Source organism: Camponotus floridanus, unplaced genomic scaffold (assembly GCF_003227725.1).
Source record: "Camponotus floridanus strain SB8 unplaced genomic scaffold, Cflo_v7.5 scaffold10, whole genome shotgun sequence".
NCBI lineage: Eukaryota > Metazoa > Arthropoda > Insecta > Hymenoptera > Formicidae > Camponotus > Camponotus floridanus.
Genome location: NW_020229215.1, coordinates 3,368,009 through 3,393,252, shown reverse-complemented (window position 1 = coordinate 3,393,252; position 25,244 = coordinate 3,368,009). Strand labels below are relative to the sequence as shown.

Genomic DNA, 25,244 nt, shown 5'->3' with positions numbered 1-25,244 from the left:
TTATCTCGTAAATTATATGATCGATGTAGACAAATATTATGTTCCAATTTTCATACATATGGCTATATGTGAAATATCTTATGTGCTTCTAATAGCTACATTCGATATCCTGTATGCAACATTGGTTGAATACTGTTGTGGATTATTCGAAAGCTTGAGGTAAATATATAATGAATCTTGTCATATGTATAATGAATCTTGCTCTAAATCAAAGAAAATTTTGTTTAAATTTTGTTAATACATTTTTAAATACTTGGACACTATAAAATTTCAGATATAGATTAGAAAATGCATTCAATTTCGAAAACAATAATGGTGGTTTAATATTAACGCAGAATACGTCTTATTCAAATATCGTATACTGTATTCGAAGACATATCGAAACGATGCAGTGAGTATATTTAAATGGGTACATTTCTCGTATAATAATAATCTCAAATAATATCTTCATGCATTAGATTTATTGCTATTATGGAATCGATGTACAACATACCTTTCTTTGTATACATGGGGTTTCTTGTAATATGTTTAAGTATTGCAGGATTTCAGGTATATACGTTTGAGATGAAATTTCTATGACACGTTTTACATAATTAATATACATAATACAATTATATACATAATATAATTTTACATGATGCACAAAAATTATTTTATATAAATTATAGAAAGTAATTAATTTAAAATTGAATATATGATATTATCATATATATGTTACTCATATTATGCTATCTTTTTTCAGATGATAACAAACACGGAAAATATAAATAATTTTATAACATATTGTATTTATATGAATGCATTATTAATCAATATATTTTTTAAAAATTGGCAAGGTCAAAAGATCATAGATTCCAGCGAGAAGATATTTGAATCCGTGTACGTTTTATACAGCATCTAGTAATAGCTTTTTATAATATTTTTTTATGAAATCGCCCATCAGATTACAATAAAAATGTAATAACACAGACGTCAAATAAATACATGAAATTATATATAAATACATGGAATAAACCATAGAAATTATATATAAATACATGGAATAAACCATGGAAATCTTGCGAAATTTGCAGATATAACTCAAAATGGTACAATATGCCAATAGCAACACAAAAGCTTCTTATAATGATAATGATGACAAGTAAAAAACCATTGAAACTCACTATTGGCAAACTCTTTGCAATGTCATACATAACTTTTTACGCGGTAAGTATAATTATTTCATGAAAAGACGTGCTTTATGAAAATAAAAAAATTTGTTTAAGGTAATACGCACATCATTATCATACTTCATGCTATTGCGCTCTCTACAATAAATATTTCAAATACAATTCATATTTATATTAATATTTTAATAACTGAAGAGACGTTACAGTTTATGTAAATAATTTAATAAAATCCTGAAACAATTGTTATATAATTTTCCAATAAAAAAAGTTTTTTTAAAACAAAAAACAAATTTAATTTTTTGAAAATTGTCATACAAATATTTATTGACATGAACAATTTTTCATAATTACTATTAGTATTTAACAGTAATTTTTTTATAAGTTATAAAATTTTAACAAATAATATCAATATTTAGCAATTATTTATGATGAAATTATATAAGTCACATATTGATGATATAATACTTGAATAACTGAGACTGCATGCAATAGACTCGAAAACTTTTATTAACAGCAATAAAATAAACTAATTGAAATACTTTTCACTTTTATCACAAGATGTCATTTCTTTCAAGGCAAAAGAAAAATTAAAACCTACTAAAAGAAATTTGTAGAATAATATTTTCTATAATTTTCAAATCATACGATTCTCTTTCATAGAATTGATTGAAAATTTACTTGCAACAGTACCAAGCTATAGAAAGAATCGATAAAAGTTCCTTTTATTCTCAAAATTCTGTCTTTCATCTAATGCAATCAATGTTTATATTGTTTCGCAATCTGCAAAAGAAATACTACCTTTAATCCTCGATACTTTTGAATATAACCAACTGCGCAATCGATCGCAAATAGCTTTTAATAGTAGTAGCTTGTTTCACAGCATGAATGTGTTGACAACATGTGCATGTCGCATACACATGGCAATCAATATTAAACGGAATTTATATTAACCTTATAAAGATAAAAAATACGACAAGTATATAAAAAAATCAAAAAATTTAAAAAAGTGATAAAAATAAAATATTTAAAAACCGATATGAGATCTATAATACTATTAGCCAAGTACAATAAATTATGTGATATTAATTCGTAATCGATACTAAATGAATTAAAATTACTTTAATTCCTAATGCATTTTTTATATGATGTACATAATTTAAAAAAGCTTTACACAAATTCTAAATCGCATAAATGACCTTCAGATCGAAGTAAGATATGAAAACTTGGCGTGATGGAAATCTTGCGAAATTTGCAGATATAACACAAAATGGTACAATATACCAATAGCGACAAAAGGATTAACTTACGCGCTTTGATTCTGATAAAATATGTATAGTTGTCGTAATTAACGAACATTCAGGAAATTTTCAACAATAAAAACCTAAATATTCTCTTGATGAAAGAAGAAGCATTATTCTTCAAAGCAATCAGCATTAAACGACTGTACCATTTCGACTCATATATATAATGTGACTTTTTCTATATATGGGTAAAATTTTCATGTCTCTTTTATATGAGTCAAATATACTACGACAATAATTTCAATCCAAATAGTCCTTTGGATTATGTCTCTTATACAATTTACAAACTTTTTACATAATTTACAAACATAATTTTGCAATTTGAAGAATTAGTCTTGATTAGTCTATATCGATCTTGTGGCACAAATATGTTGACATGCGTTTTGCGTGATGTACGGCAATTACAATTTAAGCGGAATTCTTGATACAGACTACCCATTGATTGTCTGCGACAATTGAAGTTAAACAGAATTCTTGATGAGATATTTGCAATCTATGCGTCATTCTTGCAATAGCAGCGATAGATAGAAGACAGTATGAATAATATCGACCAATTTGACCAATTCTTTAAAAATTCGCATTACGACGTTATTCGCCTGATACTAAGTATTAGCGGTCTATGGCCTTTCCATATGTTAAGAAGACGCTACGTGATATACCTCGCAATGATACTCGTACTCGGATCTGGATTTACATTTGAGGTAAACTAAAGACAAATGTTTTGTCACATTTTCAAGTTTTGTACATTTTTTAATTTTTGCTTATGTCTACTGTCTATCAAAAATTATTGAATTTAAATATTATAGTAATAATTATGCTAATTAACGAAATTTATACTGGAATATATGTATGTAATAATGTAGATAGATTTATATATCAATTTTATATTCTATTTTAAATATACTTGACAACATAATTTACAATCGGACAATTCAGTTAACATTATATGTTATTATAATGTGTTATATATGATTATTATACGTTTGCTTGATATAAATCACGTGAGAAATGTAGATATTGGGATTAATAAATATTTGGCATGATACTTTTGAACTAATCGATGCTCTGCCAATATTATTTCTCGGTATAGTGACCATAATTAAAATGATTTATGCAGTATATACGTTACCAAAAGTGGGTAAACAAAAGTCATAAATGCTAATAATAAAAGTACGGACGATAACATACATGATTTTTTATCATAAATTTTCCTTATATAGATAAAACTGCTTCTAATAAATATGCAAAAATATTGTCTTTCTTCAAAGTTGGATGAAGAGACTAAAATATATAATTCACATGGGTTATATGGACGAAAATTCGGATACATTTATATAAGTGAGTTTAATAATGCAGTGTATTATGTGCATAATAATAAAGTGCAGAAAAAACAATAAAAATTTAAATGGATTTTTAAATAGATTTAAATAGATTTTTATATAAATTCGGTCTTCTAAATAATTTTAAACGACTGAATTTATATAAAAATCTATTTAAATATTTATTATTGTTTTTCTGTACTTATACACATATATATACATACATACATATATAATTTATAATAATTATTGAAACATATATAATTTATAATAATTATCGATATTTTTGAAAAAGCATTTCACTTTTTATAATAATGATATATTTATTCGATAAAAATCATAAAAATTTGACGTTTATATATAAATTAGCTTTGTTAGTCGGTCACCCCATCGTGTTCCAATCTATAACTTTATTGACCAAGCTTATCAATACAAAATCCAAAGAGAAGGATACGTCGTCAAATACTACGCAAGGAATTCAAATGGGACTATCTTATCCCGTAAATTATATGATCGATGTAGACACATATTATGTTCCAATTTTCATACATACGGCTATATGCGAAATATCTTATGTGTTCCTAATAGCTGCATTCGATATCCTGTATGTAACGTTGATTGAATACTGTTGTGGATTATTCGAAAGCTTGAGGTAAATATATAATGAATCTTGTCGTATATAATGAATCTTGCTCTAAACCAAAGAAAATTTTGTTTCAATTTTGTTCATACATTTTTTGAATACTTGGACAATATTAAATTTCAGATATAGATTAGAAAATGCATTCGATTACAAAAACAATAATGGTGATATAATATTAACACAGAATACGTCTTATTCAAATATCGTATACTGTATTCGAAGACACACCGAAACGATGCAGTGAGTATATTTAAATGGGTATTGACATTTCTATCGTATAATAATAATCTCAAATAATATCTTCATGCATTAGATTTATTGCTATTATGGAATCAATGTACAACATACCTTTCTTTGTACACGTGGGGTTTCTTTTAATATGTTTAAGCATTGTAGGATTTCAGGTATATACGTTTGATGAAATTTCTATGACACGTTTTACATATAATTTTACATAATGCACAAAAATTATTTAATATAAATTATAGAATATAATTAATTTAAAATTGTATATATGATATTATCATATATATGTTATTCATATTATGCTACCATTTTTTAGATGATAACAAACACGGAAAATATAAATAATTTTATAAAACATTACAGTTATATGAATGCATTATTAATCAATATATTTTTTGAAAATTTGCAAGGTCAAAAAGTCATAGATTCCAGCGAAAAAGTATTTGAATCCGTGTACGTTTTATACAACTATCTAATAGCTTTTTATAATATTTTTTTATAAAATCGCGCCTCAGACTGCAATAAAAGAATAATAGTACGATCGTGAAATAAATACATGAAATTATAAATAAATACAAATAAACCTCGGAAATATTGCAAAATTTGCAGATATAACACAAAATGGTACAATATGCCAATAGCGACACAAAAGCTTCTTATAATGATAATGTTGACAAGTAAAAAACCATTGAAACTCACTATTGGTAAACTCTTTGCATTGTCATACATAACTTTTAACGCGGTAAGTATAATTATTTCATGCAAATACGTGCTTTATAAAAATAAAAAAAATTGTTTAAGGTAATACGCGCATCATCATCATACTTTATGCTATTGCGCTCTCTACAATAAACATTTTGAATACAATTCATATTTATATTAATACTTTAATAACTGAGGAGACGTTACAGTTTATGTAAATAATTTAATAAAATCCTGAAACAATTGTTATATAATTTTTCCAATAAAAACAGTTTTTTTTTTAACAAGAAACTAATTTAACTTTTTGAAAATTGTTCTACAAACATTTATTGTTATGAACAATTTTTCATAATTACTATTACTATTTGTCAGTAGTTTTCTTTATAAGTTATAAAATTTTAACAAATAATATCAATATTTAGCAATTATGATGAAACAATATAAGTCACATATGGAAGATATACAGGGTTGGGCAAAAGTCCGGAAACGGTCAAATATCTCGAAAAGTATCAACTATAGCGAAAAATTGTAAATAGCAAAGTTGTAGGGCTTAAAAAAATGTACCTAATGATGACTAAAAATTTTACTTTGAGTGGAGGACGAAGATCATATAAAAGTCAAATTGAATTTTTTAAATGGAACTGCCTACTTTTTATTGCATATTCTTATAGCTTATCTCGAGACCTTTACAAAACACTATAATTAAGTACTCTTTTTATTAAGTACTTTTTGAGTATAAGGCTTGAAATAATTTCTTAATTTTACATAAACCATAAAATATCTAGTAAACCATTCATTTTTCGATTATCTTACCTTCATACTTTTATGTACAAAATAATGAGAGGAATCAATTGGTGTAAAGAAAACACATAGTTGTTTCTAAGAAAAAATATGTAATTTGCAATTAACAATTCCATATTTTTTCTTAAAAACAACTATATGTTTTCTTTACACCAATTGATTCCTCTCATTATTTTGTACATAAAAGTATGAAGGTAAGATAATCGAAAAATGAATGGTTTACTAGATATTTTATGGTTTATGTAAAATTAAGAAATTATTTCAAGCCTTATACTCAAAAAGTACTTAATAAAAAGAGTACTTAATTATAGTGTTTTGTAAAGGTCTCGAGATAAGCTATAAGAATATGCAATAAAAAGTAGGCAGTTCCATTTAAAAAATTCAATTTGACTTTTATATGATCTTCGTCCTCCACTCAAAGTAAAATTTTTAGTCATCATTAGGTACATTTTTTTAAGCCCTACAACTTTGCTATTTACAATTTTTCGCTATAGTTGATCCTTTTCGAGATATTTGACCGTTTCCGGACTTTTGCCCAACCCTGTATAATACTTGAATAACTGAGACTGCATGCAATAGACTCGAAAACTTTTATTAACAGCAATAAAATAAACTAATTGAAATACTTTTCGCTTTTATCACAAGATGTCATTTCTTTCAAAGCAAAAGAAAAATTAAAACCTACTAAAAGAAATTTATAGAATAATATTTTCTATAATTTTCAAATCATACAATTCTCTTTCGATAGAGTTTATTGAAAATTTACTTGCAACAGTACCAAAATATAGAAAGAATCGATAAAAGTTCGTTTTATTCTCAAAATTCTGTCTTTCATTTAATGCAATCAATGTTTGTATTGTTTCGCAATTTGTAAAAGAAATGCTACCTTTAATCCTCGATATCTTTGAATATAACCAACTGCGCAATCGGTTGCAAATAGCCCCTAATAGTAGTAGCTCGTTTCACAGCATGAATGTGTTGACAACATGTGCATGTCGCATACACATGGCAATCAACATTAAACGGAATTTTTTATGAGAGACAAACCTAATCTAGAGACCTCCGTAAGTAAAATGAATTTCACTCGCACCAAACCGTCAGTGGCAAAAAGAGTAACATGTGTGATGTCAACGATTTCTTTTGTGAGTCGAACTACAACAATCTCCGCATTCTGTTAACTATTTGTGGTGTGTGGCCCTTTCAAGAGCTACGTAAACGTTGCGCGATGTACGTCGGATTTACGTTTCTATTCGTATCCGTGATGATATTCGAGTTATATCGAAGAAAAAAAAGAAAAAAATAGGAGGGTTTTATTATTTCAAAGCATTGTGCACAGATTGTATAAAAATATCAGTCGCAATTTTCTCAAATAAATGTGCACTTCAGCGTCCTTGTAATATTTTGCGCGAGAGATAATTTTTTTCTTTTTTAAATATTTCCATATCAAATTAAAAATTCAATCGAGGAAATGCGACGATTTTTTACACTTTGTACACATTACTGTACTGTTACGTCCAGGCCTTGAAAGGATAGGTTGTATGGAAGAACGTAACTTACTTACACACTTTTATTCGGGAGTGTGTATGGATCGGGTCGAACGAATGTGAAGGGCCTGACACAGGTCAGTGACCGAAGGTCTCTTCTCTACGTTCTTATGCCTATTCGTTCGGTGGTCCCTTTTCGGTGAAGGAATTTAATCCTTGTTACGCGGAATAGGACCTAGTGTGATCTCAGGATTTAGGGAAGACAACGGGTTAAATAATTAAATTCTACATTAAATAAAAAAAAACATATATTATATAAAGAAAATATAAGGAAAGAAAAATACATTTTAGCAGTTGTAGTTATACATGAGTGAGTATGTGTGTGTGTGTGTGTGTGTGTGTGTGTGTGTGTGTGTGTGTGTGTGTGTGTGTGTGTGTGTGTGTGTGTGTGTGTGTGTGTAGTATATATATATATATATATATATATATATATATATATATTCTCGCGTGTTAGAATTAAATTAGTTAAAATTAAAATTTTCTAAATTCGCTGAAGCTCAGGTCCAAATTAAAATACAATAATAAAATTCTAAATAAGAGATTCGCCAAGTCTAAGTTAGAAAATTATTAGTTATTTCAAATATTATTTATCTATTTCAACGGTTTCTCCCAAAAGTAGTGATAATACAAAGAAAATAATAGAGAGAGAGAGAGAGAGAGAGAGAGAGAGAGAGAAGAAAAAGAGAAAAATTAAAGGAAACTAGTAGGATGGATTATTCTTCGGAATCTTCGGAGAGCGGAAAAGTATTTGCGAATTCCAATGCTGAAATCCAGAATGAATAAATAAGGAAATATCCGTGAATTCCAATGCTGAAATCCTGAACAAATGAATAAAGATCGTAGGAAATTTATTCGCGAATTCCAATGCTGAAATCCAGAGCGAATAAATAAAGGAAATATTCGTGAATTCCAATGCTGAAATCTTGAACGAATGGATAAATATCGTAGGAGATTTATTCGCGAATCGCCTTTCGGAGATTCTAGGCGAATTAGGAAGAACAAGGAATGAGACTGGAGGAGAGGTGAAACAAGGATTGATTGATTGATTGATAATAATTAGTAAAGATTTAATGATTATTAAACTGTTTAAAATTATTTGTTAGACGTTTAGATGTTTAAATAGATGTTTAAATTATGAGATAGTAAGATATGGAAAAGGGAGAAAATAAAAGTTGCTCAATTTTACTCACAACTCGTTGGAATCACAAAAATAAGTGCGTTGATAAAATTACAATGGCTGAAGTCGGAGGTTTATAACATGAAGAGCCGAGTAATAAAGATGTTCATCAGAAATTTCACATGATGCATGATTAAATGTTAACAAAATCATTTTCACTGTGATATAAAACAAATTAATAACTTAACTGCATAATGCAAAAAAAGGATCACCGAGGCTATATAATTTAAAAATTGAATAACTGAATCTTGACTGGAGTTGTCAACTGTACTGCTTATAGTGCTAGTTAGTGCTTATTAGTGAACGCTTAGTGAACTAGAACTAATGAACTAATGAACTAGAGAGCAAGTGAGTTAATAAACTAGAGAACTAATGAACTAAAGAACAAGTGAGTGCTCGCGCCTTGCGCTTGCATCTTTTAAAGTAGTTGCTCCTCCTCCTTACTGGATGATGGGAATCTTTGAAAATCGAATCAAATGATTTCTATTACTCCCTTCTTAGGGCCAAGGAGTTAGATTTTCAGTAAGAGAGGAGTGTCTTAAGATTTTAATTGGTTAAGCCCTTTTGCGCGAGATTTAGCTCCATTCAGTAGAGAGTGAAAGCGAGGAGCTGATTATCTTATCGCTTGATGATTGAGAATGGCCTGTCGAACGAACGCACGTGGAATATTAATTTATGTTTACCTCTGGTCAATTTCTTCAGGACCATAGGCTCTTTGTTTAAAATCTCTAAAATAAACCAAGTTATAACCATGGATACGAGTGGTTCGAATTTCATATACTTCCGAGTCTCATAATTCAAAAATTTGTTTAGATTTTCCTTAGCGCTATCTCGACTGGCCACTCTCAGTGTTTAGACTTACTATTTATTTACGCGAGTTAGATTCCGTTTCAAATTCGAGCCTATCTTTGATTACTTTTAAGATAGCGTTTCGATGAAAGAAAAGAATCGTGAAGTCCACTGGACGTAACAACGTTTTACAACAGTAATTGGCCATTCGGCCAATGTTTTGTGGTTATGGAAACTATGTGACAGTTATTGGCCTCTTACATCGAGTGACAGATAAGACAGTAAGTTATATTTGTTATTACTAAAAAGATATATTTTTCAGCTGTAACCATATTAGAAAAGAAAAAACTTGCTGAAAAATTAAAGAACAAAAAAAATTAGCAAGATTACAAAAACAACAGGAAAAAAAATGATGTCACAAAAAGTTAAAAAAGAAAAAATTGACAATAAAGAAAATACTGATGAAAAACCAAAAATAACAAGGAAAAAAAAGATCAGGCAATTTTAAAACCAAAAATTTTGAAAAATGAAATATTTCCAAAAAAAGTTCGTCTAGTTAAAAATAATACTTGTTAAACAAAATTTGTTTTTCTTGTTTATATTATAATATATAATAATTAATATACAATTAATAATAATGTTTATCTCATATGTTAAATATATGTAATAAAATATATATTGATTTAATAATTTTAGTTTTTTGATGCCAAATAATTTCTTTGTCACTGTTTAATTATCTCATTCAATTTACTCATTCTTGCATGGATAGAGGCCAATCACTGTCAAACTGTTAGACAATAACTGTGTTAATATGGCCAATGACTATCTTTTTTGACAGGATAAGTGTTTTTTTATATAATTTTTATTAATTCCTAAATTTTTATGATGGATTTTATTTTATTATGAATCATTATTATTTTTTACAACTATTAGTAGTAATTTTTTTTTCTAAGTTATTAAATTCAGGTTAATAATTCAATTTTTGTTTTGCAATCTTGCTTAAGTGGCCAATCACTATACTGTTTACCCCTATAAACACATCTGTAAAATATAAAACATGTTAGGAATTAAAAATATTGAGAATTATTATTAACGACGTTTCTGGCTTAAATTTAAGATACTTGCTTTAGTGACGTTACGCGGTGATCTAGATGCAACACTCGAATGCGTAGCACCGCTTTTAGTAAATTGCCTTTGCGTCGTTAAATTAACAAATTTGGTTTACAATATGAAGGGGTTATGTAGAAAATCTCGCCGTATATTGTTCTCGATAGTCAAACATATATAATATATATATACAAAGTGTCCCAAAAGTCCCAGACTGGTCGAATATTTCATAAACTATGCACTTTAGAAAGAAATGTTTCAGATAGTGTAATTGTTAATTGCAAATTACATATTTTTTTCTTAAAAACAACTATGTTTTTTCTTTATACCAATTGATTCCTCTCATTATTTTGTACATAAAATTAAGGTAAGATAATCGAAAAATGAATATTTTATGGTTTATGTAAAATTAAGAAATGATTTCAAGCCTCATAACTCGAAAAGTACTGAATCAAGAAATACTTTATTATAGTGTTTTGGAAAGCTTTCGAGATAAACTACACGAATATGTAATAAAAATAGGAGATTCCATTTAAGAAATTAAAGCTGACCTTTACGTCATCTTCAAATGACTCTTCAAGTCAAATCATTGCCAATATCTGATGGCCCCCTTCAAGCCATACAACTTTTGTCTGAAACATTACTTTCTAAAGTGCATAGTTTATGAAATATTCGACCGGTCCGGGACTTTTGGGACACTCTGTGTATATATATATATATATACAATTACATTATTAAAGAAAGGATATTTCAAGCCGTAGATCAAGATACTTCTTATGCACATACAAGGAGATTGGCAATCGTGGAACATTGACAGCGAATTTAAAATTTTGTACAGATTCGCCGAAAGTGGAAGAAGCATTACAATCGGTTATGCCAGTAATAACTACTAATTTTACTACATATTAAAAATAACTACTAATTTTGCTACATATTAAGATGATAGAAATTAATATAAAAAAAGTTTAGATAATATAGTTATATTAAATAGTTATATTAATAATATATTTTCTGATATGTACAGTTAGCACACACAATTTAGATATTTATTAAGAATTCTTTCAATTATTTGTTTTGAATTATCTTTATTAAAAGCATTATTAAAAGCATTAAATATTTTTATTAAATATCTTTATTAAAAGCATTAGATTAAATATTCAAACTTAATTTCAAACATTCAAAATTTTTTCAAATATTCTTCTAAATAATTCAAATTCTTCTAAATAATAATGCATGGAGTTTAGGTGGCATGTACGCTTTCGGCAGCCTATTCCTGTTCTTGGCGATAATTCCGAAGATAATTGGCAAAAATGTAACTTCCAACTATTCGACGCGGCCAGTGGGATTTCCATATCACGTTGAATATTTCGTGGATCTCGATAAATATTATTATCCCGTGCTGATTCATAATTATTTAGCCACCGCCATTCGACTCACTATCATAGTCGCATCCGACACTTGCGTGATTATTTTGGTTCAACATTGTTGCGCATTGTTTTCAATCATCAGGTATGATATAATGATATAAACGATATAAATAAATTTGAACAAAATGAAAGAAATTTATATTCCTCGTTTCATTAGATATCGGATGGAACATGTACGAAAGGCCATTAAAGAAGACAAGCAGTTCGCTTTCCTCGAGGAAGATGATAAGGTTTACAGGAATTTCATATATTGTATTCGAAAACACGAGGATGCCATACAGTTAGTACTCATATATATGTTTACATAATTGCATGAAAAACGATCGTAATTTTTATTTAAATATTATAACATTAAAGAATAATTTTATTTAAATATTATAACATTAAAGAATAATTTTATTTAAATATTATAACATTAAAGAATAATTTTATTTAAATATTATAACATTAAAGAATAAGGAGGGGAGGGGGACGGCTGAAGAGACAAATTTATCAAATTTGCTAAATAATTTTTTTCTAATAAGATTCGCGAATTGCCTGGAGGCTATTTACAAACAGGCGCTCTTCGTGGAAGTCGGTTTGATTGTATCAATGATGAGCTTATCAGCTCTACAGGTTTGTATTAAATATATGTATATAGGGTGTCTGATAATTTTTTGCAATCCCGAAGTGTGAAGGTAGATTGGCTCAAATTAAGAAGGAGTGTCTTCTTCTGTTTTGCGATATTCGCAATAATTAACGAAAAATTAATTAAAGAAGACCAGCCAATTTGTGCAAGTATAGGTTTTTCTCGCCACGCGCTTATACTCGCACGGATTGGCTGATCTTCTTTAATTAATTTTTAGATGACTTTTCTTCTTAATTTAAGCTAATCTACTTTCGCACTTTGGGATTGCAAAAAGTTATCAGACACCCTGCATAAATCCACGCAATTTTGTGCATTTATTTATTAACTTCCTGCCGTTTCGAAACATATAGGCGACCAATGATATCCTCACACCACAGGTCGCTGTTCGACATGGAGGATATATAATGGCTCAATTAATACACTTATTTACTGTATACTGTACTGCTGGTTAGGCCAACAAATAATCGATCATAGCGATCATGTATATACAGCAATGTAAGCCGGAATATAGATTTTCTGTCTATTAAATTTTTTAAGATGCAAATAACAAGTATATAATAATGTAACAAATAAATCACAATATTAATAAAATTTTTTAATATTAGTTATCGAGGCGAATGGTATGAATCATCATCCAAGTCTAAAAAACTTTTAAATATGATAATGTTGAGGAGCATCTCACCTTGTACATTGACTATTGGAAAAATCATGATCCTTTCTCTTCCTAGTTTCAGCGCGGTAAGAGCCATCATGATTTCTATTATATAATGATCTTCTTTTTAACAAAAATATTTTTTTTTTCCAGGTCGTACGTGCATCTGCTTCGTATTTTACAGTCCTACAATCTGTACAGTAAAGTATAAAATTTTGGAAATTTCTTTTCTGAAAGATGTAAAATTATCGATGTAAAAATATGTATGATACTCTACTATTTAAATAATGATAAAAAAGTGCTACTCACATTTATGATAAAATAATCGAAGAATATTAATATACTCATGCGTGTATTTCATTATTTTGATAAAGCATTACCATGTTTCTCACGCTAGATTTCTAAGATAATAATCATGATTCAATGAAATATAGTCATAGTTGTGATGCGTTGAACTTGACAATATACCGATAATACCAAAATTCTTATTACAAAATGTAAGTACGGACTATAACATCATAACTGTATAAAATCAATCATAAAAGAGCATTACATATCCCTATGATTAATGTTTGATCGCTTCAAACCTTTCATCTAGTAGAATCGTCAATCCGGTATATAAGCGTTGGCAATTTTTCTCGTGATTATATTTCACTCGCTATATCCATTATTTTTCATCTGTGAGAGAATTTTTTATTAATCTGAAAAATCGTGAGGCAATGCCAGCGATATAGTAGTCTCCAACCAGTGCTGAAGATGGATTCACCTAGTGATATCTTTCAATCTCGATTATATAGACTCAATCGTGTGCTGCTTTCATTACTGGGACAGTGGCCTTTTCAACAGGATAGACATAGACGAGTTATCTTCGTTACGATGTCGGTTCTTGGTATAACGCAAGCCATCACACAGGTAATCATTCGATATGTTGTGATTCTAATTTATAATCACCCGCAAACCATTTTTATATATTTTTTTTATTTTACGAAGGAAAATACACTACTCAAAAAAATTAAAGGAACAAAAAATTTTAAAAATTTTTTGGGTCATTTTTGAAGCGCTGTAACTTCTAGACAAATGATCGTACAGAAACGAAAAAAAAAAGCATTTCGAAGCTTGAAATCTCTAGTTTACAAGCCTTACATTGAAAAATTTTTTGGAGCTTCCGTCGAAGAGCAAACAAAAGAAATATGTCAAAACAAAAATTTTCGAAATTTCTTTTCAACTTTAAATGCATCCACGGACTTGAAAAATTTTTTTGGGACTTTTTCAATACCAAGGTCAGAAAGCCTGATCATTTAGCTTTAATTCGCTTTTTGAACGAACTCTGTACGACTATTTGTTCCGATGATATCGACGATTGAGTGAAAAGTGAGACCATTTTGTCTTTAATCTCTGATATCTCATGAACCAATAACGCTACAGGAAATCTAAGAACGGTTCTGAAAACTTGAATAAATTCTCTAAAAGCACTGTTCATTGCGTTTGAAGAAAAAAAATTTTTTTCACCTCTCACATTGGTTTGAAAAAAGTACAAAAAAGTGACTTTTTTTGCTTTTTCAGTGAAGCTACTGCACTTTTGTAAATAATCACAAAAAGGCTAATGTTTTCAAGTTTTTTTTAAGCTTAATGTATCCCCAATAGCCCTGTAAAATTTCAATGCGATCGATTCATTCGTTTTTCTTTCCCGAATGATCAAACTTTTGAAAAAAATTAAAGGAACACGTTTATCACCCTAAAACATCAATTAATGATTATCGACATGGAAAAAACATTTTTTTTCCTGTTTTTCCTCTACGATTTCACATTCGTCACTTGTGAAATTTGGAAAAAAAAAATTTCTAAAAAATTTTTCAAAATTTTTTTTTCTTATTTCTTTATCAAATTTGACCGCCACCATTAGCATTATCCAAAGCGTACCACGTGGAGGTTGGATGGTCGGATTTACGCTTCTTGTGTGTGTGTGTGTGTGTGTGTGTGTGTGTTTGCGATTCTTAAGGATGTGAGACCCCACGGCTCGTCAGTTCCGTGGTATTTAATGACTCCAAACTCAATCCCTAAGATGTGTGTTCGTGCGTGTGATGTTAATATCGGGTATTGCCACCTCTTGCGAATCACTGTCCTCAATCGCTCTGCCATATTGATGCATCGTCTTATCGCTGCCATTGGAATAGTCCGCCAGATGCGCTGAAGTGCTCGTTCCAATACAGCTATAGTCTGCAAACCCGGATACTCCCGTCTCAATCGGCGTCCCATCATATCCCAGACATGTTCAGTTGGATTTAAATCAGGACTCATTGCTGGATGCCCCAAGACTGTGATTTGATTATCTGCTAAAAACTGTCTTGTGATGTTAGCCGTGTGAGGGCGAGCATCATCCTGCATGAGTATAAATCCTCTTGAACGTTCTCGGAGAGGCAAGACGATGGGTTCGAGAATTTGATCGATGTATCGCCTAGCATTCAAATTCCCTCGGATTATCACTAACGGGGTACGCCTCCATCGTGAAACTCCACCCCAAACCATTACCGATCCTCCATTGAAGGCGGCAATAGGTTGAACAAAATTCTGCTGAAAACGTTCCCCACGACGACGCCAAACTTGAGGTCGTCTATCGTTACCGAATAGGCAAAACCTAAACTCGTCTGTGAACAAGACATTACTCCATCGCCGTGTACTCCATGGCAAATGTTGACGTGCGTAAGCTAAGCGTGCTTGGCGATGTCTTACATTCAACATGGGAACACGGTTTGGATGTCTTGCTTGCAGTCCCGATTCACGATGATGATTTCTAACCGTTTGGTCTGAAATGTTACGCTGTTGTTGTTGTCCTGGTTGTTGCCGTTGTTGTTGTTGATAACGTCGATTAGGAAAGTGCCGAGCAATAGAATTTGCATGAGCAAACGGTTCTCTCCGAACGTGCCGAATATTTCGTCGATCGTCCCGTGGGGTAGTCACACGACGTCGATCTTGTCCAGGTCGACGACTGTATGCCGCAGCTTCTTGATAACGCGTGTAGGCGCGATGCACAACGGACTGACTAACACCCATCATGTTACCTACTTCGCGAAAACGGTAACCTTCCTCGACGAGAGTCACTAACCGAGCGACTTCGGGTTCTGATAAATGCCGTCTTGGCATGATTGAGAAAAAAAAGACTAAAAGTTTATTAAAAAATTTTCAGTCTTTTTTGATAAAAAAGTGTGTAGTACTGTATACAGTATACAGTATACCCCAAGCTGTTTCCCGTACTGAGTGTTTACGCATTCGAAAGGTTATTTGGTAAATAATATTTTTTAGCTTGCAAATCTTACAGGTGATCCTAAAAACAGTTTTTTTCAAAACTACACTTTTTTTTATCAAAAAAGACTGAAAATTTTTTAATAAACTTTTAGTCTTTTTTTTTCTCAATCATGCCAAGACGGCATTTATCAGAATCCGAAGTCGCTCGGCTAGTGACTCTCGTCGAGGAAGGTTACCGTTTTCGCGAAGTAGGTAACATGATGGGTGTTAGTCAGTTCGTTGTGCATCGTGCCTACACGCGTTATCAAGAAGCTACGGCATACAGTCGTCGACCTGGACAAGATCGAGTCGTGTGACTACCCCACGGGACGATCGACGAATTATTCGGCACGTTCAGAGAGAACCGTTTGCTCATGCAAATTCTATTGCTCGACACTTTCCCAATCGACGTTATCAACAACAACAACGGCAACAACCAGGACAACAACAACAGCGTAACATTTCAGACCAAACGGTTAGAAATCGTCATCGTGAATCGGGACTGTAAGCAAGACATCCAAACTGTGTTCCCATGTTGAATGTAAGACATCGCCAAGCACGCTTAGCTTACGCACGTCAACATTTGCCATGGAGTACACGGCGATGGAGTAATGTCTTGTTCACAGACGAGTCTAGGTTTTGCCTATTCGGTAACGATAGACGACCTCAAGTTTGGCGTCGTCGTTGGGAACGTTTTCAGCAGAACTTTGTTCAACCTATTGCCGCCTTCAATGGAGGATCGGTAATGGTTTGGGGTGGAGTTTCACGATGGAGGCGTACCCCGTTAGTGATAATCCGAGGGAATTTGAATGCTAGGCGATACATCGATCAAATTCTCGAACCCATCGTCTTGCCTCTCCGAGAACGTTCAAGAGGATTTATACTCATGCAGGATAATGCTCGCCCTCACACGGCTAACATCACAAGACAGTTTTTGGCAGATAATCAAATCATAGTCTTGGGGCATCCAGCAATGAGTCCTGATTTAAATCCAACTGAACATGTCTGGGATATGATGGGACGCCGATTGAGACGGGAGTATCCGGGTTTGCAGACTATAGCTGTATTGGAACGAGCACTTCAGCGCATCTGGCGGACTATTCCAATGGCAGCGATAAGACGATGCATCAATATGGCAGAGCGATTGAGGACAGTGATTCATGCAAGAGGTGGCAACATCCGATATTAACATCACACGCATGAACACACATCTTAGGGATTGAGTTTGGAGTCATTAAATACCACGGAACTGACGAGCCGTGGGGTCTCACATCCTTAAGAATCGCAAACACACACACACACACACACACACACACACACAAGAAGCGTAAATCCGACCATCCAACCTCCACGTGGTACGCTTTGGGTAATGCTAATGGTGGTGGTCAAATTTGATAAAGAAATAAGAAAAAAAAATTTTGAAAAATTTTTTAGAAATTTTTTTTTTCCAAATTTCACAAGTGACGAATGTGAAATCGTAGAGGAAAAACAGGAAAAAAATGTTTTTTCCATGTCGATAATCATTAATTGATGTTTTAGGGTGATAAACGTGTTCCTTTAATTTTTTTCAAAAGTTTGATCATTCGGGAAAGAAAAACGAATGAACCGATCGCATTGAAATTTTACAGAGCTATTGGGGATACATTAAGCTTAAAAAAAACTTGAAAACATTAGTCTTTTTGTGATTATTTACAAAAGTGCAGTAGCTTCACTGAAAAAGCAAAAAAAGTCACTTTTTTGTACTTTTTTCAAACCAATGTGAGAGGTGAAAAAAATTTTTTTCTTCAAACGCAATGAACAGTGCTTTTAGAGAATTTATTCAAGTTTTCAGAACCGTCTTTAGATTTCCTGTAGCGTTATTGGTTCATGAGATATCAGAGATTAAAGACAAAATGGTCTCACTTTTCACTCAATCGTCGATATTATCGGAACAAATGGTCGTACAGAGTTCGTTCAAAAAGCGAATTAAAGCTAAATGATCAGGCTTTCTGACCTTGGTATTGAAAAAGTCCCAAAAAAATTTTTCAAGTCCGTGGATGCATTTAAAGTTGAAAAGAAATTTCGAAAATTTTTGTTTCGACATATTTCTTTTGTTTGCTCTTCGACGGAAGCTCCAAAAAAATGTTTCAATGTAAGGCTTGTAAACTAGAGATTTCAAGCTTCGAAATGCTTTTTTTTCGTTTCTGTACGATCATTTGTCTAGAAGTTACAGCGCTTCAAAAATGACCCAAAAAATTTTTAAAATTTTTTGTTCCTTTAATTTTTTTGAGTAGTGTATTTTCTATTATTTCATTGACTATCATAAAAATATTTTTACAAAAAATATATATATAGATTTATACAAAGCATATCATTTTATTAATTAATTTTATTATTAATAAATTTAAATTTTCTTAATTTATTTAAAAGGGTTATGTTGAAAATTGTTAAATTAATTCTGCGTTTATATTTTTCATAAAATGTACATTTTGCATCGATCTTTTCTTGATCTTGACGCAAATGATTGAATTCAAGGTATTCGCTTTAGTAACATTACGTCACGACTTAATCGCAACGCTTGAATGTATACCACCCCTCATAGTAGATATTGTTTGCATCGTTAAGATGATAAATTTAATATGCAATATGAGAAAGGTATGCATACACAATTGGTATATCAAACGCGCTAATTTCACATTTCTAAATGAATGAAATTTCAAGCCATAGATCAAAATACTTCTTATAAGTATACAAAGGGACTGGCAATCGTGGACTATCCAAAGCGAATTCGAAATTCTGTATAAATTTGCGGAAACTGGAAGAAGCATAACAATCGGCTATGCTAGTAAGATATATGGAATAGTTAACAATTTTAATTTTTGAGATAGTTAATTAATAACAATTAATTTTTATGCGTAGACTTATGTAATAATTGTAAAAAAATTAAGATATTAAAAATTAAGTGAAAATTAATTTAAATATATGCTTCAAATATAATTCATTTCTCGGACGGATTATCTTCAAATGCTCCTAATTTAAGTTTTAGTGCGTTAAAAATTCGAACATAATTTTTTTCTAAGCATTGCTTAAATATAGGTGGCATGTATGCATTCGGCAGCCTATTTCCACTAATGGCGATAATTCCGAAGATTATTGACAAAAACGTGGTTTCCAACTATTCGACGCGACCAGTAGGATTTCCATACCATGTCGAATATTTCGTAAATCTCGATAAGTATTATTATCCTGTACTAATTCATAATTATTTAGCCACCGCCATTCGGCTGACTATCATAGTCGCATCCGATAGCTACGTGGCTATTCTGGTACAACATTGCTGCGCACTGTTTTCAATCGTCAGGTATTTGATAATATAAATTGACTAATTGTAAGCAAAATGAATTTCTTCTTTTCTGAATTTCTTTGAAAAATGAATTTCTTCTTTATTTCGTTTATGAGATATCGACTGGAGCATATACGAGATTCTATCGAACAGGATAAAGAACTCGCTATGCTCGAGGAAGATGATAAGATTTACAAGAATTTTGCTTACTGCATTCGAAAACACGAAGATGCCTTGCAGTTAGTAATTGAATAATTAATAATTAGTATTTAATTGGAAATTAATGATTAGAAATCGTTCGATAATAAAGGAGAATTTAAAACATTTCAATTTACATATTAAGAAGAGATAATTATTAAAGTTTTTCTTTGAATAAGGTTCGCCAACCTTTTGGAAACTGCTTATTCAAAGGTGTTTTTCATAGAAGTCGGTTTAATTATAGGGGTTATGAGTTTGTCAGCTCTACAGGTTTGTGCTGAGAAAAAAAGAAATTTGTATATATATATATATATATATATATATATACAGGGTGTCCGTCGATTTTCGACCAAAATGAAATAAATAAGTAGATTGGCTCGAATGAAGAAGGAATGACTTGTATTGTTTTGGATTGTCGCAATAATTAACGAAATATTAAATAAAAAAGATCGGCCAATCTGCATGTGTAAAAGCGCGCGGCGACGAGAGTCGTCCCACCGTAATCCGATACTACGAGCACGGCGAAGCGGTGGGCGGGTCGCTCTCCGAGACATGATGGTGGTTTGCGATATATCGCAATACCGCGCCGAAAAATGACCCGTCCCCTCTTTTCATGGCGAGAAAATGATGCGCTATCATTTCCACACCATCTTGCGGTAGATAGCATGGTGCGCTTTTTTTATAGTGGTTTCCCCCATAGGCCTATTCCACTCTCAATTTAAAAATTATTCAAAATGCCATTTACTATACGCTGAATATATCGTAAATGTAAAAAATTAATGGACAGTACCTTTACACAAATTGATTCGTGGTTGAAAATCCCTCGATAAAATGTATTGCACACGTTGATAATGTGATACGATGATAAAATTCTTCAAAAATCCTTTCTTCATCTCGTACACGAAGACGCACTGCTGGACCGGTTATCCCGATATTATGCACGACACTCAGTTTCACATAATTATTGCACAACACACAAAATTGTACGGCCATTTGGTTTTCGTGCACGCTCGAGAAATGATTCCATGTAAATTGCGGCCGCACGATAAGTATTTTCTCCCGCTAGTTCGTATGCCACAATCATATCCGTATATTCCTGCAGAGTACACTTCATTTTCTCTGTTAATTTACTACGCAAACACAAGATTTTTATTAAAACGTCTTAGCTCTCGCATGCTGTTACCAGACTGCGTACGCCAGCAGCACGCAACTACAGCTGACAGCTGAGCGGACTGTGAGTGTAATCATAGTGCGTAGGCGTCGAACTCACACGTACGCTTACACTCTCATGTCCGCTCAGCTGTCAGTTGTAGTTGCGTGCTGCTGGCGTACGCAGTCTGGTAACAGCGTGCGAGAGCTAAGACGTTTTAATAAAAATCTTGTGTTTGCGTAGTAAATTAACAGAGAAAATGAAGTGTACTCTGCAGGAATATACGGATATGATTGTGGCATACGGACTAGCGGGAGAAAATACTTATCGTGCGGCCGCAATTTACATGGAATCATTTCTGGGGTGTGGACGAAAACCAAGTGGCCGTACAATTTTACGTGTTGTGCAATAATTATGTGAAACTGAGTATCGCGCATAATATCGGGATAATCGGTCCAGCAGTGCGTCTTCGTGTACGAGATGAAGAAAGGATTCTTGAAGAATTTTATCATCGTATCATATTATCAACGTATGCAATACATTTTATCGAGGGATTTTCAACCACAAATCAATTTTTGTAACTGTCCATTAATTTTTTACATTTACGATATATTCAGCGTATAGTAAATGGCATTTTGAATAATTTTTAAATTGAGAGTGGAATAGGCCTATGGGGGAAACCACTATAAAAAAAGCGCACCATGCTATCTACCGCAAGGTGGTGTGGAAATGATAGCGCATCATTTTCTCGCCACGAAAAGAGGGGACGGGTCATTTTTCGGCGCGGTATTGCGATATATCGCAAACCACCATCATGTCTCGGAGAGCGACCCGCCCACCGCTTCGCCGCGCTCGTAGTATCGGATTACGGTGGGACGACTCTCGTCGCCGCGCGCTTTTACTCACGCAGATTGGCCGATCTTTTTTATTTAATATTTCGTTAATTATTGCGAAAATACCAAAACAATACAGGTCATTCCTTCTTCAAGCCAATCTACTTATTTATTTCATCTTGGTCGAAAATCGACGGACACCCTGTATATATATATATATATATATATATATATATATATATATATATATATATAGAATGTCTCAAAAGTCCCAGACCGGTCGAATATTTCATAAACTATGCACTTTAGAAAGAAATGTTTCAAACAAAAGTTGTATGGCTTGAAGGGGGCCATCAAATAGTGGCAATGATTAGACATTTGAGAGTCATTTGAAAGTCACGTGAAGATCACTGTCAATTTTTTAAATGGAACTCCCTACTTTTTATTACATATCCGTATAGCTTATCTCGAGAGCTTTCCAAAACACTATAATAAAGTATTTCTTCATAGAATACTTTTCGAGTTATGAGGCTTGAAATAATTTCTTAATTTTGCATAAATCATAAAATATCTACTAAAATATTTATTTTTCGATTATCTTACCTTAATACTTTTATATACAAAATAATGAGAGAAATCAATCGGTGTAAAGAAAACAAATAATAGTTTAAAAAAAAAATATGTAATTGTTAATTGCAAATTATATATTTTTTTTCTTAAAAACAACTATGTTTTTTCTTTACACCAATTGATTCCTCTCATTATTTTGTACATAAAAGCATTAAGGTAAAATAATTGAAAAATGAATATTTTATGATTTATGCAAAATTAAGAAATGGTTTCAAACCTTATAACTCAAAAAGTACTCAATGAAGAAATACTTTATTATAGTATTTTGGAAAGCTCTCCAGATAAGCTACACGAATATGTAATAAAAAGTAGGGGATTGCGTTTAAGAAATTAACGATGATTTTCACTTGACTTTCAAATGACTCTCCCATGTCAAAACATTGCCACTATCTGATGGAATTCTCCAAGCCATATAACTTTTGTTTGAAACATTTCTTTCTAAAGTGCATAGTTTATGAAATATTCGACCGGTCCGGGACTTTTGGGACACTCTGTATATATATATATATATATATATATATATATATATATATATATATTGTGAGCACATTGTGATAACATAATGTACGATTTTGTAAGTTCTAGTTATGGTTAAAATTGTTTCGAAACTTTTAGGCAACCATTGATAGCCTCACTCCAGAACTCGTTCTTCGACATGGTGGTTACATAACTGCACAATTACTGCATTTATACATCGCATGCTGGTTAGGGCAACAAGTGATTGATCATAGCAGTCGTGTATACACATCGATGTAAGCCAGAATGTAAAATTTCTGTTCACAAAAAGTTTTTTAATGTCACAATTAAATGCAACAGTAAAAAAATAAATAAAATGGAAAAAGTTTTTATTACAATATAAAAAATATATTAATAAGATTTTTAATATTATAATACAAATTTTTTACGTCTCAATATTAGCTATCGAGGCGAATGGTACGAATCATCACCGAAATCCAGAAAACTTTTGAACGTGATGATGCTAAGAAGCACTTTACCTTGCACGTTAACTGTTGGCAAAATCATGGTCCTTTCTCTTCCGAGCTTCAGTGCGGTAGGATATATGTTGAATTTAATCTACATAACAATGTTTTCTATTTATTGATCAGAATATATATATTTTGCGCATTTCCATTTTCTAGATTGTACGTGCGTCCGCTTCGTATTTCACCGTTTTTAGATCTGTACAGTAATTGAAAATTTTTTTGAGAAATATAATATTATTATTGGTATATAAGAATGTTTAACATTATGTTGTCTAAATTATGATAAAATATATTTATGCGAAAACTATTATAAATTAGGATTAATTTACGCGCTTCGATTCTGAAAATATGTGTGTAGTTTTCGTGACTAACGAACATTCAGAAAATCTTCAACAATAAAACCTAAATATTCTCTTGATAAAAGAAAAAGCATTATTCTTCAAAGCAATCAGCATTAAACGACTGTACCATTTCGACTCATATATATAATGTGATTTTTTCTACATATGAGTAAAATTTTCATGTCTCTTTTATTTGAGGCAAATATACTACGACAATAATTTCAATCGAAATAGTCCTTTGGATTATGTCTCGTGTATAATTACATAATTTACTAATATGATTTTGCAATTATAAGAATTAGTCTTCATTAGTCTATATTGGTCTTGTGACACAAATATGTTATTGACACGCGTTTTGCGTGATGTACGGCAATTGCAATTTAAAGAATTTTTGATACAGACAACCTATTAATTGTCTGCGACAATTAAAATTAAAATTAAACAAAATTCTTGATGAGATATTTGCAATCTATGCGTCATTCTTGCAATAGCAACGATACATAAAAGACAGCATGGATAATATCGACCAATTTGACCAATTTTTTAAAAATTCGCATTACGACTTTATTCGCCTGATACTAAATATTAGCGGTCTATGGCCTTTTCATACGTTAAGAAGACGCTGGATGATATACCTCGCAATAATACTCGTACTACTCGGACCTTTTATATTTGAGGTAAATTAAAGACAAATGTTTTGTCACATTTTCAAGTTTTGTACACTTTTTAATTTTTGCTTTTGTCTACTGTCTATCAAAAATTATTGAATTTAAATATTACAATAATAATTATGCTACTTAACGAAATTTATACTAGAATATATGTATAGATAGATTTATATATCAATTTTATATTCTATTTTAATTATACTTGACAACATAATTTACAATCGGACAGTTCAGTTAACATCACATGTTATAATATATATAATGTGTTATATATGATTATTATACATTTACCTGATACAAACCATGTGAGAAATATAGATATTGGGATTAAT

The 25,244-nt window shown here is 31.3% G+C and overlaps 3 protein-coding genes and 1 pseudogene across 3 annotated transcripts; all 4 read left to right on the top strand.

The window, feature by feature from the left end:
- Positions 1 to 58: 58 nt before the first annotated feature.
- On the top strand, positions 59 to 1,316 carry LOC112638070 (odorant receptor 67c-like). The gene is made up of 6 exons (XM_025409104.1): positions 59 to 159; positions 275 to 391; positions 459 to 549; positions 743 to 879; positions 1,074 to 1,206; positions 1,266 to 1,316. The coding sequence occupies exons 1-6, from the start codon at positions 59 to 61 to the stop codon at positions 1,314 to 1,316; spliced, it is 630 nt and encodes a 209-aa protein (XP_025264889.1).
- Positions 1,317 to 4,164: 2,848 nt separating this feature from the next.
- On the top strand, positions 4,165 to 5,557 carry LOC112638279 (putative odorant receptor 85d). Its single transcript, XM_025409680.1, has 6 exons — positions 4,165 to 4,441; positions 4,556 to 4,672; positions 4,746 to 4,836; positions 4,995 to 5,131; positions 5,288 to 5,420; positions 5,480 to 5,557. The coding sequence occupies exons 1-6, from the start codon at positions 4,272 to 4,274 to the stop codon at positions 5,528 to 5,530; spliced, it is 699 nt and encodes a 232-aa protein (XP_025265465.1). The 5' UTR covers positions 4,165 to 4,271; the 3' UTR covers positions 5,531 to 5,557.
- Positions 5,558 to 11,564: 6,007 nt separating this feature from the next.
- LOC105248388 lies at positions 11,565 to 13,720 on the top strand (annotated as a pseudogene).
- Positions 13,721 to 14,116: 396 nt separating this feature from the next.
- On the top strand, positions 14,117 to 24,119 carry LOC109610439 (odorant receptor 13a-like). Its single transcript, XM_025409716.1, has 9 exons — positions 14,117 to 14,417; positions 19,302 to 19,421; positions 19,494 to 19,611; positions 19,863 to 20,127; positions 20,226 to 20,348; positions 20,487 to 20,577; positions 23,536 to 23,672; positions 23,839 to 23,971; positions 24,060 to 24,119. Exons 1-9 carry the CDS (start codon positions 14,262 to 14,264, stop codon positions 24,108 to 24,110), a joined length of 1,194 nt encoding a protein of 397 aa, XP_025265501.1. The 5' UTR covers positions 14,117 to 14,261; the 3' UTR covers positions 24,111 to 24,119.
- Positions 24,120 to 25,244: the final 1,125 nt, after the last annotated feature.

Coding starts and splice junctions, on each gene's coding strand:
- LOC112638279 (XM_025409680.1), top strand. CDS start 4,272: ATGGGACTATCTTATCCCGTAAATTATATGATCGATGTAGACACATAT. Junction 4,442..4,555: donor GGATTATTCGAAAGCTTGAG/GTAAATATATAA, acceptor ATTAAATTTCAG/ATATAGATTAGAAAATGCAT. Junction 4,837..4,994: donor TAAGCATTGTAGGATTTCAG/GTATATACGTTT, acceptor ACCATTTTTTAG/ATGATAACAAACACGGAAAA.
- LOC112638070 (XM_025409104.1), top strand. CDS start 59: ATGGCTATATGTGAAATATCTTATGTGCTTCTAATAGCTACATTCGAT. Junction 392..458: donor AGACATATCGAAACGATGCA/GTGAGTATATTT, acceptor TTCATGCATTAG/ATTTATTGCTATTATGGAAT. Junction 880..1,073: donor GAGAAGATATTTGAATCCGT/GTACGTTTTATA, acceptor CGAAATTTGCAG/ATATAACTCAAAATGGTACA.
- LOC109610439 (XM_025409716.1), top strand. CDS start 14,262: ATGGATTCACCTAGTGATATCTTTCAATCTCGATTATATAGACTCAAT. Junction 20,578..23,535: donor TGAGTTTGTCAGCTCTACAG/GTTTGTGCTGAG, acceptor CGAAACTTTTAG/GCAACCATTGATAGCCTCAC. Junction 23,673..23,838: donor AGTCGTGTATACACATCGAT/GTAAGCCAGAAT, acceptor TCTCAATATTAG/CTATCGAGGCGAATGGTACG.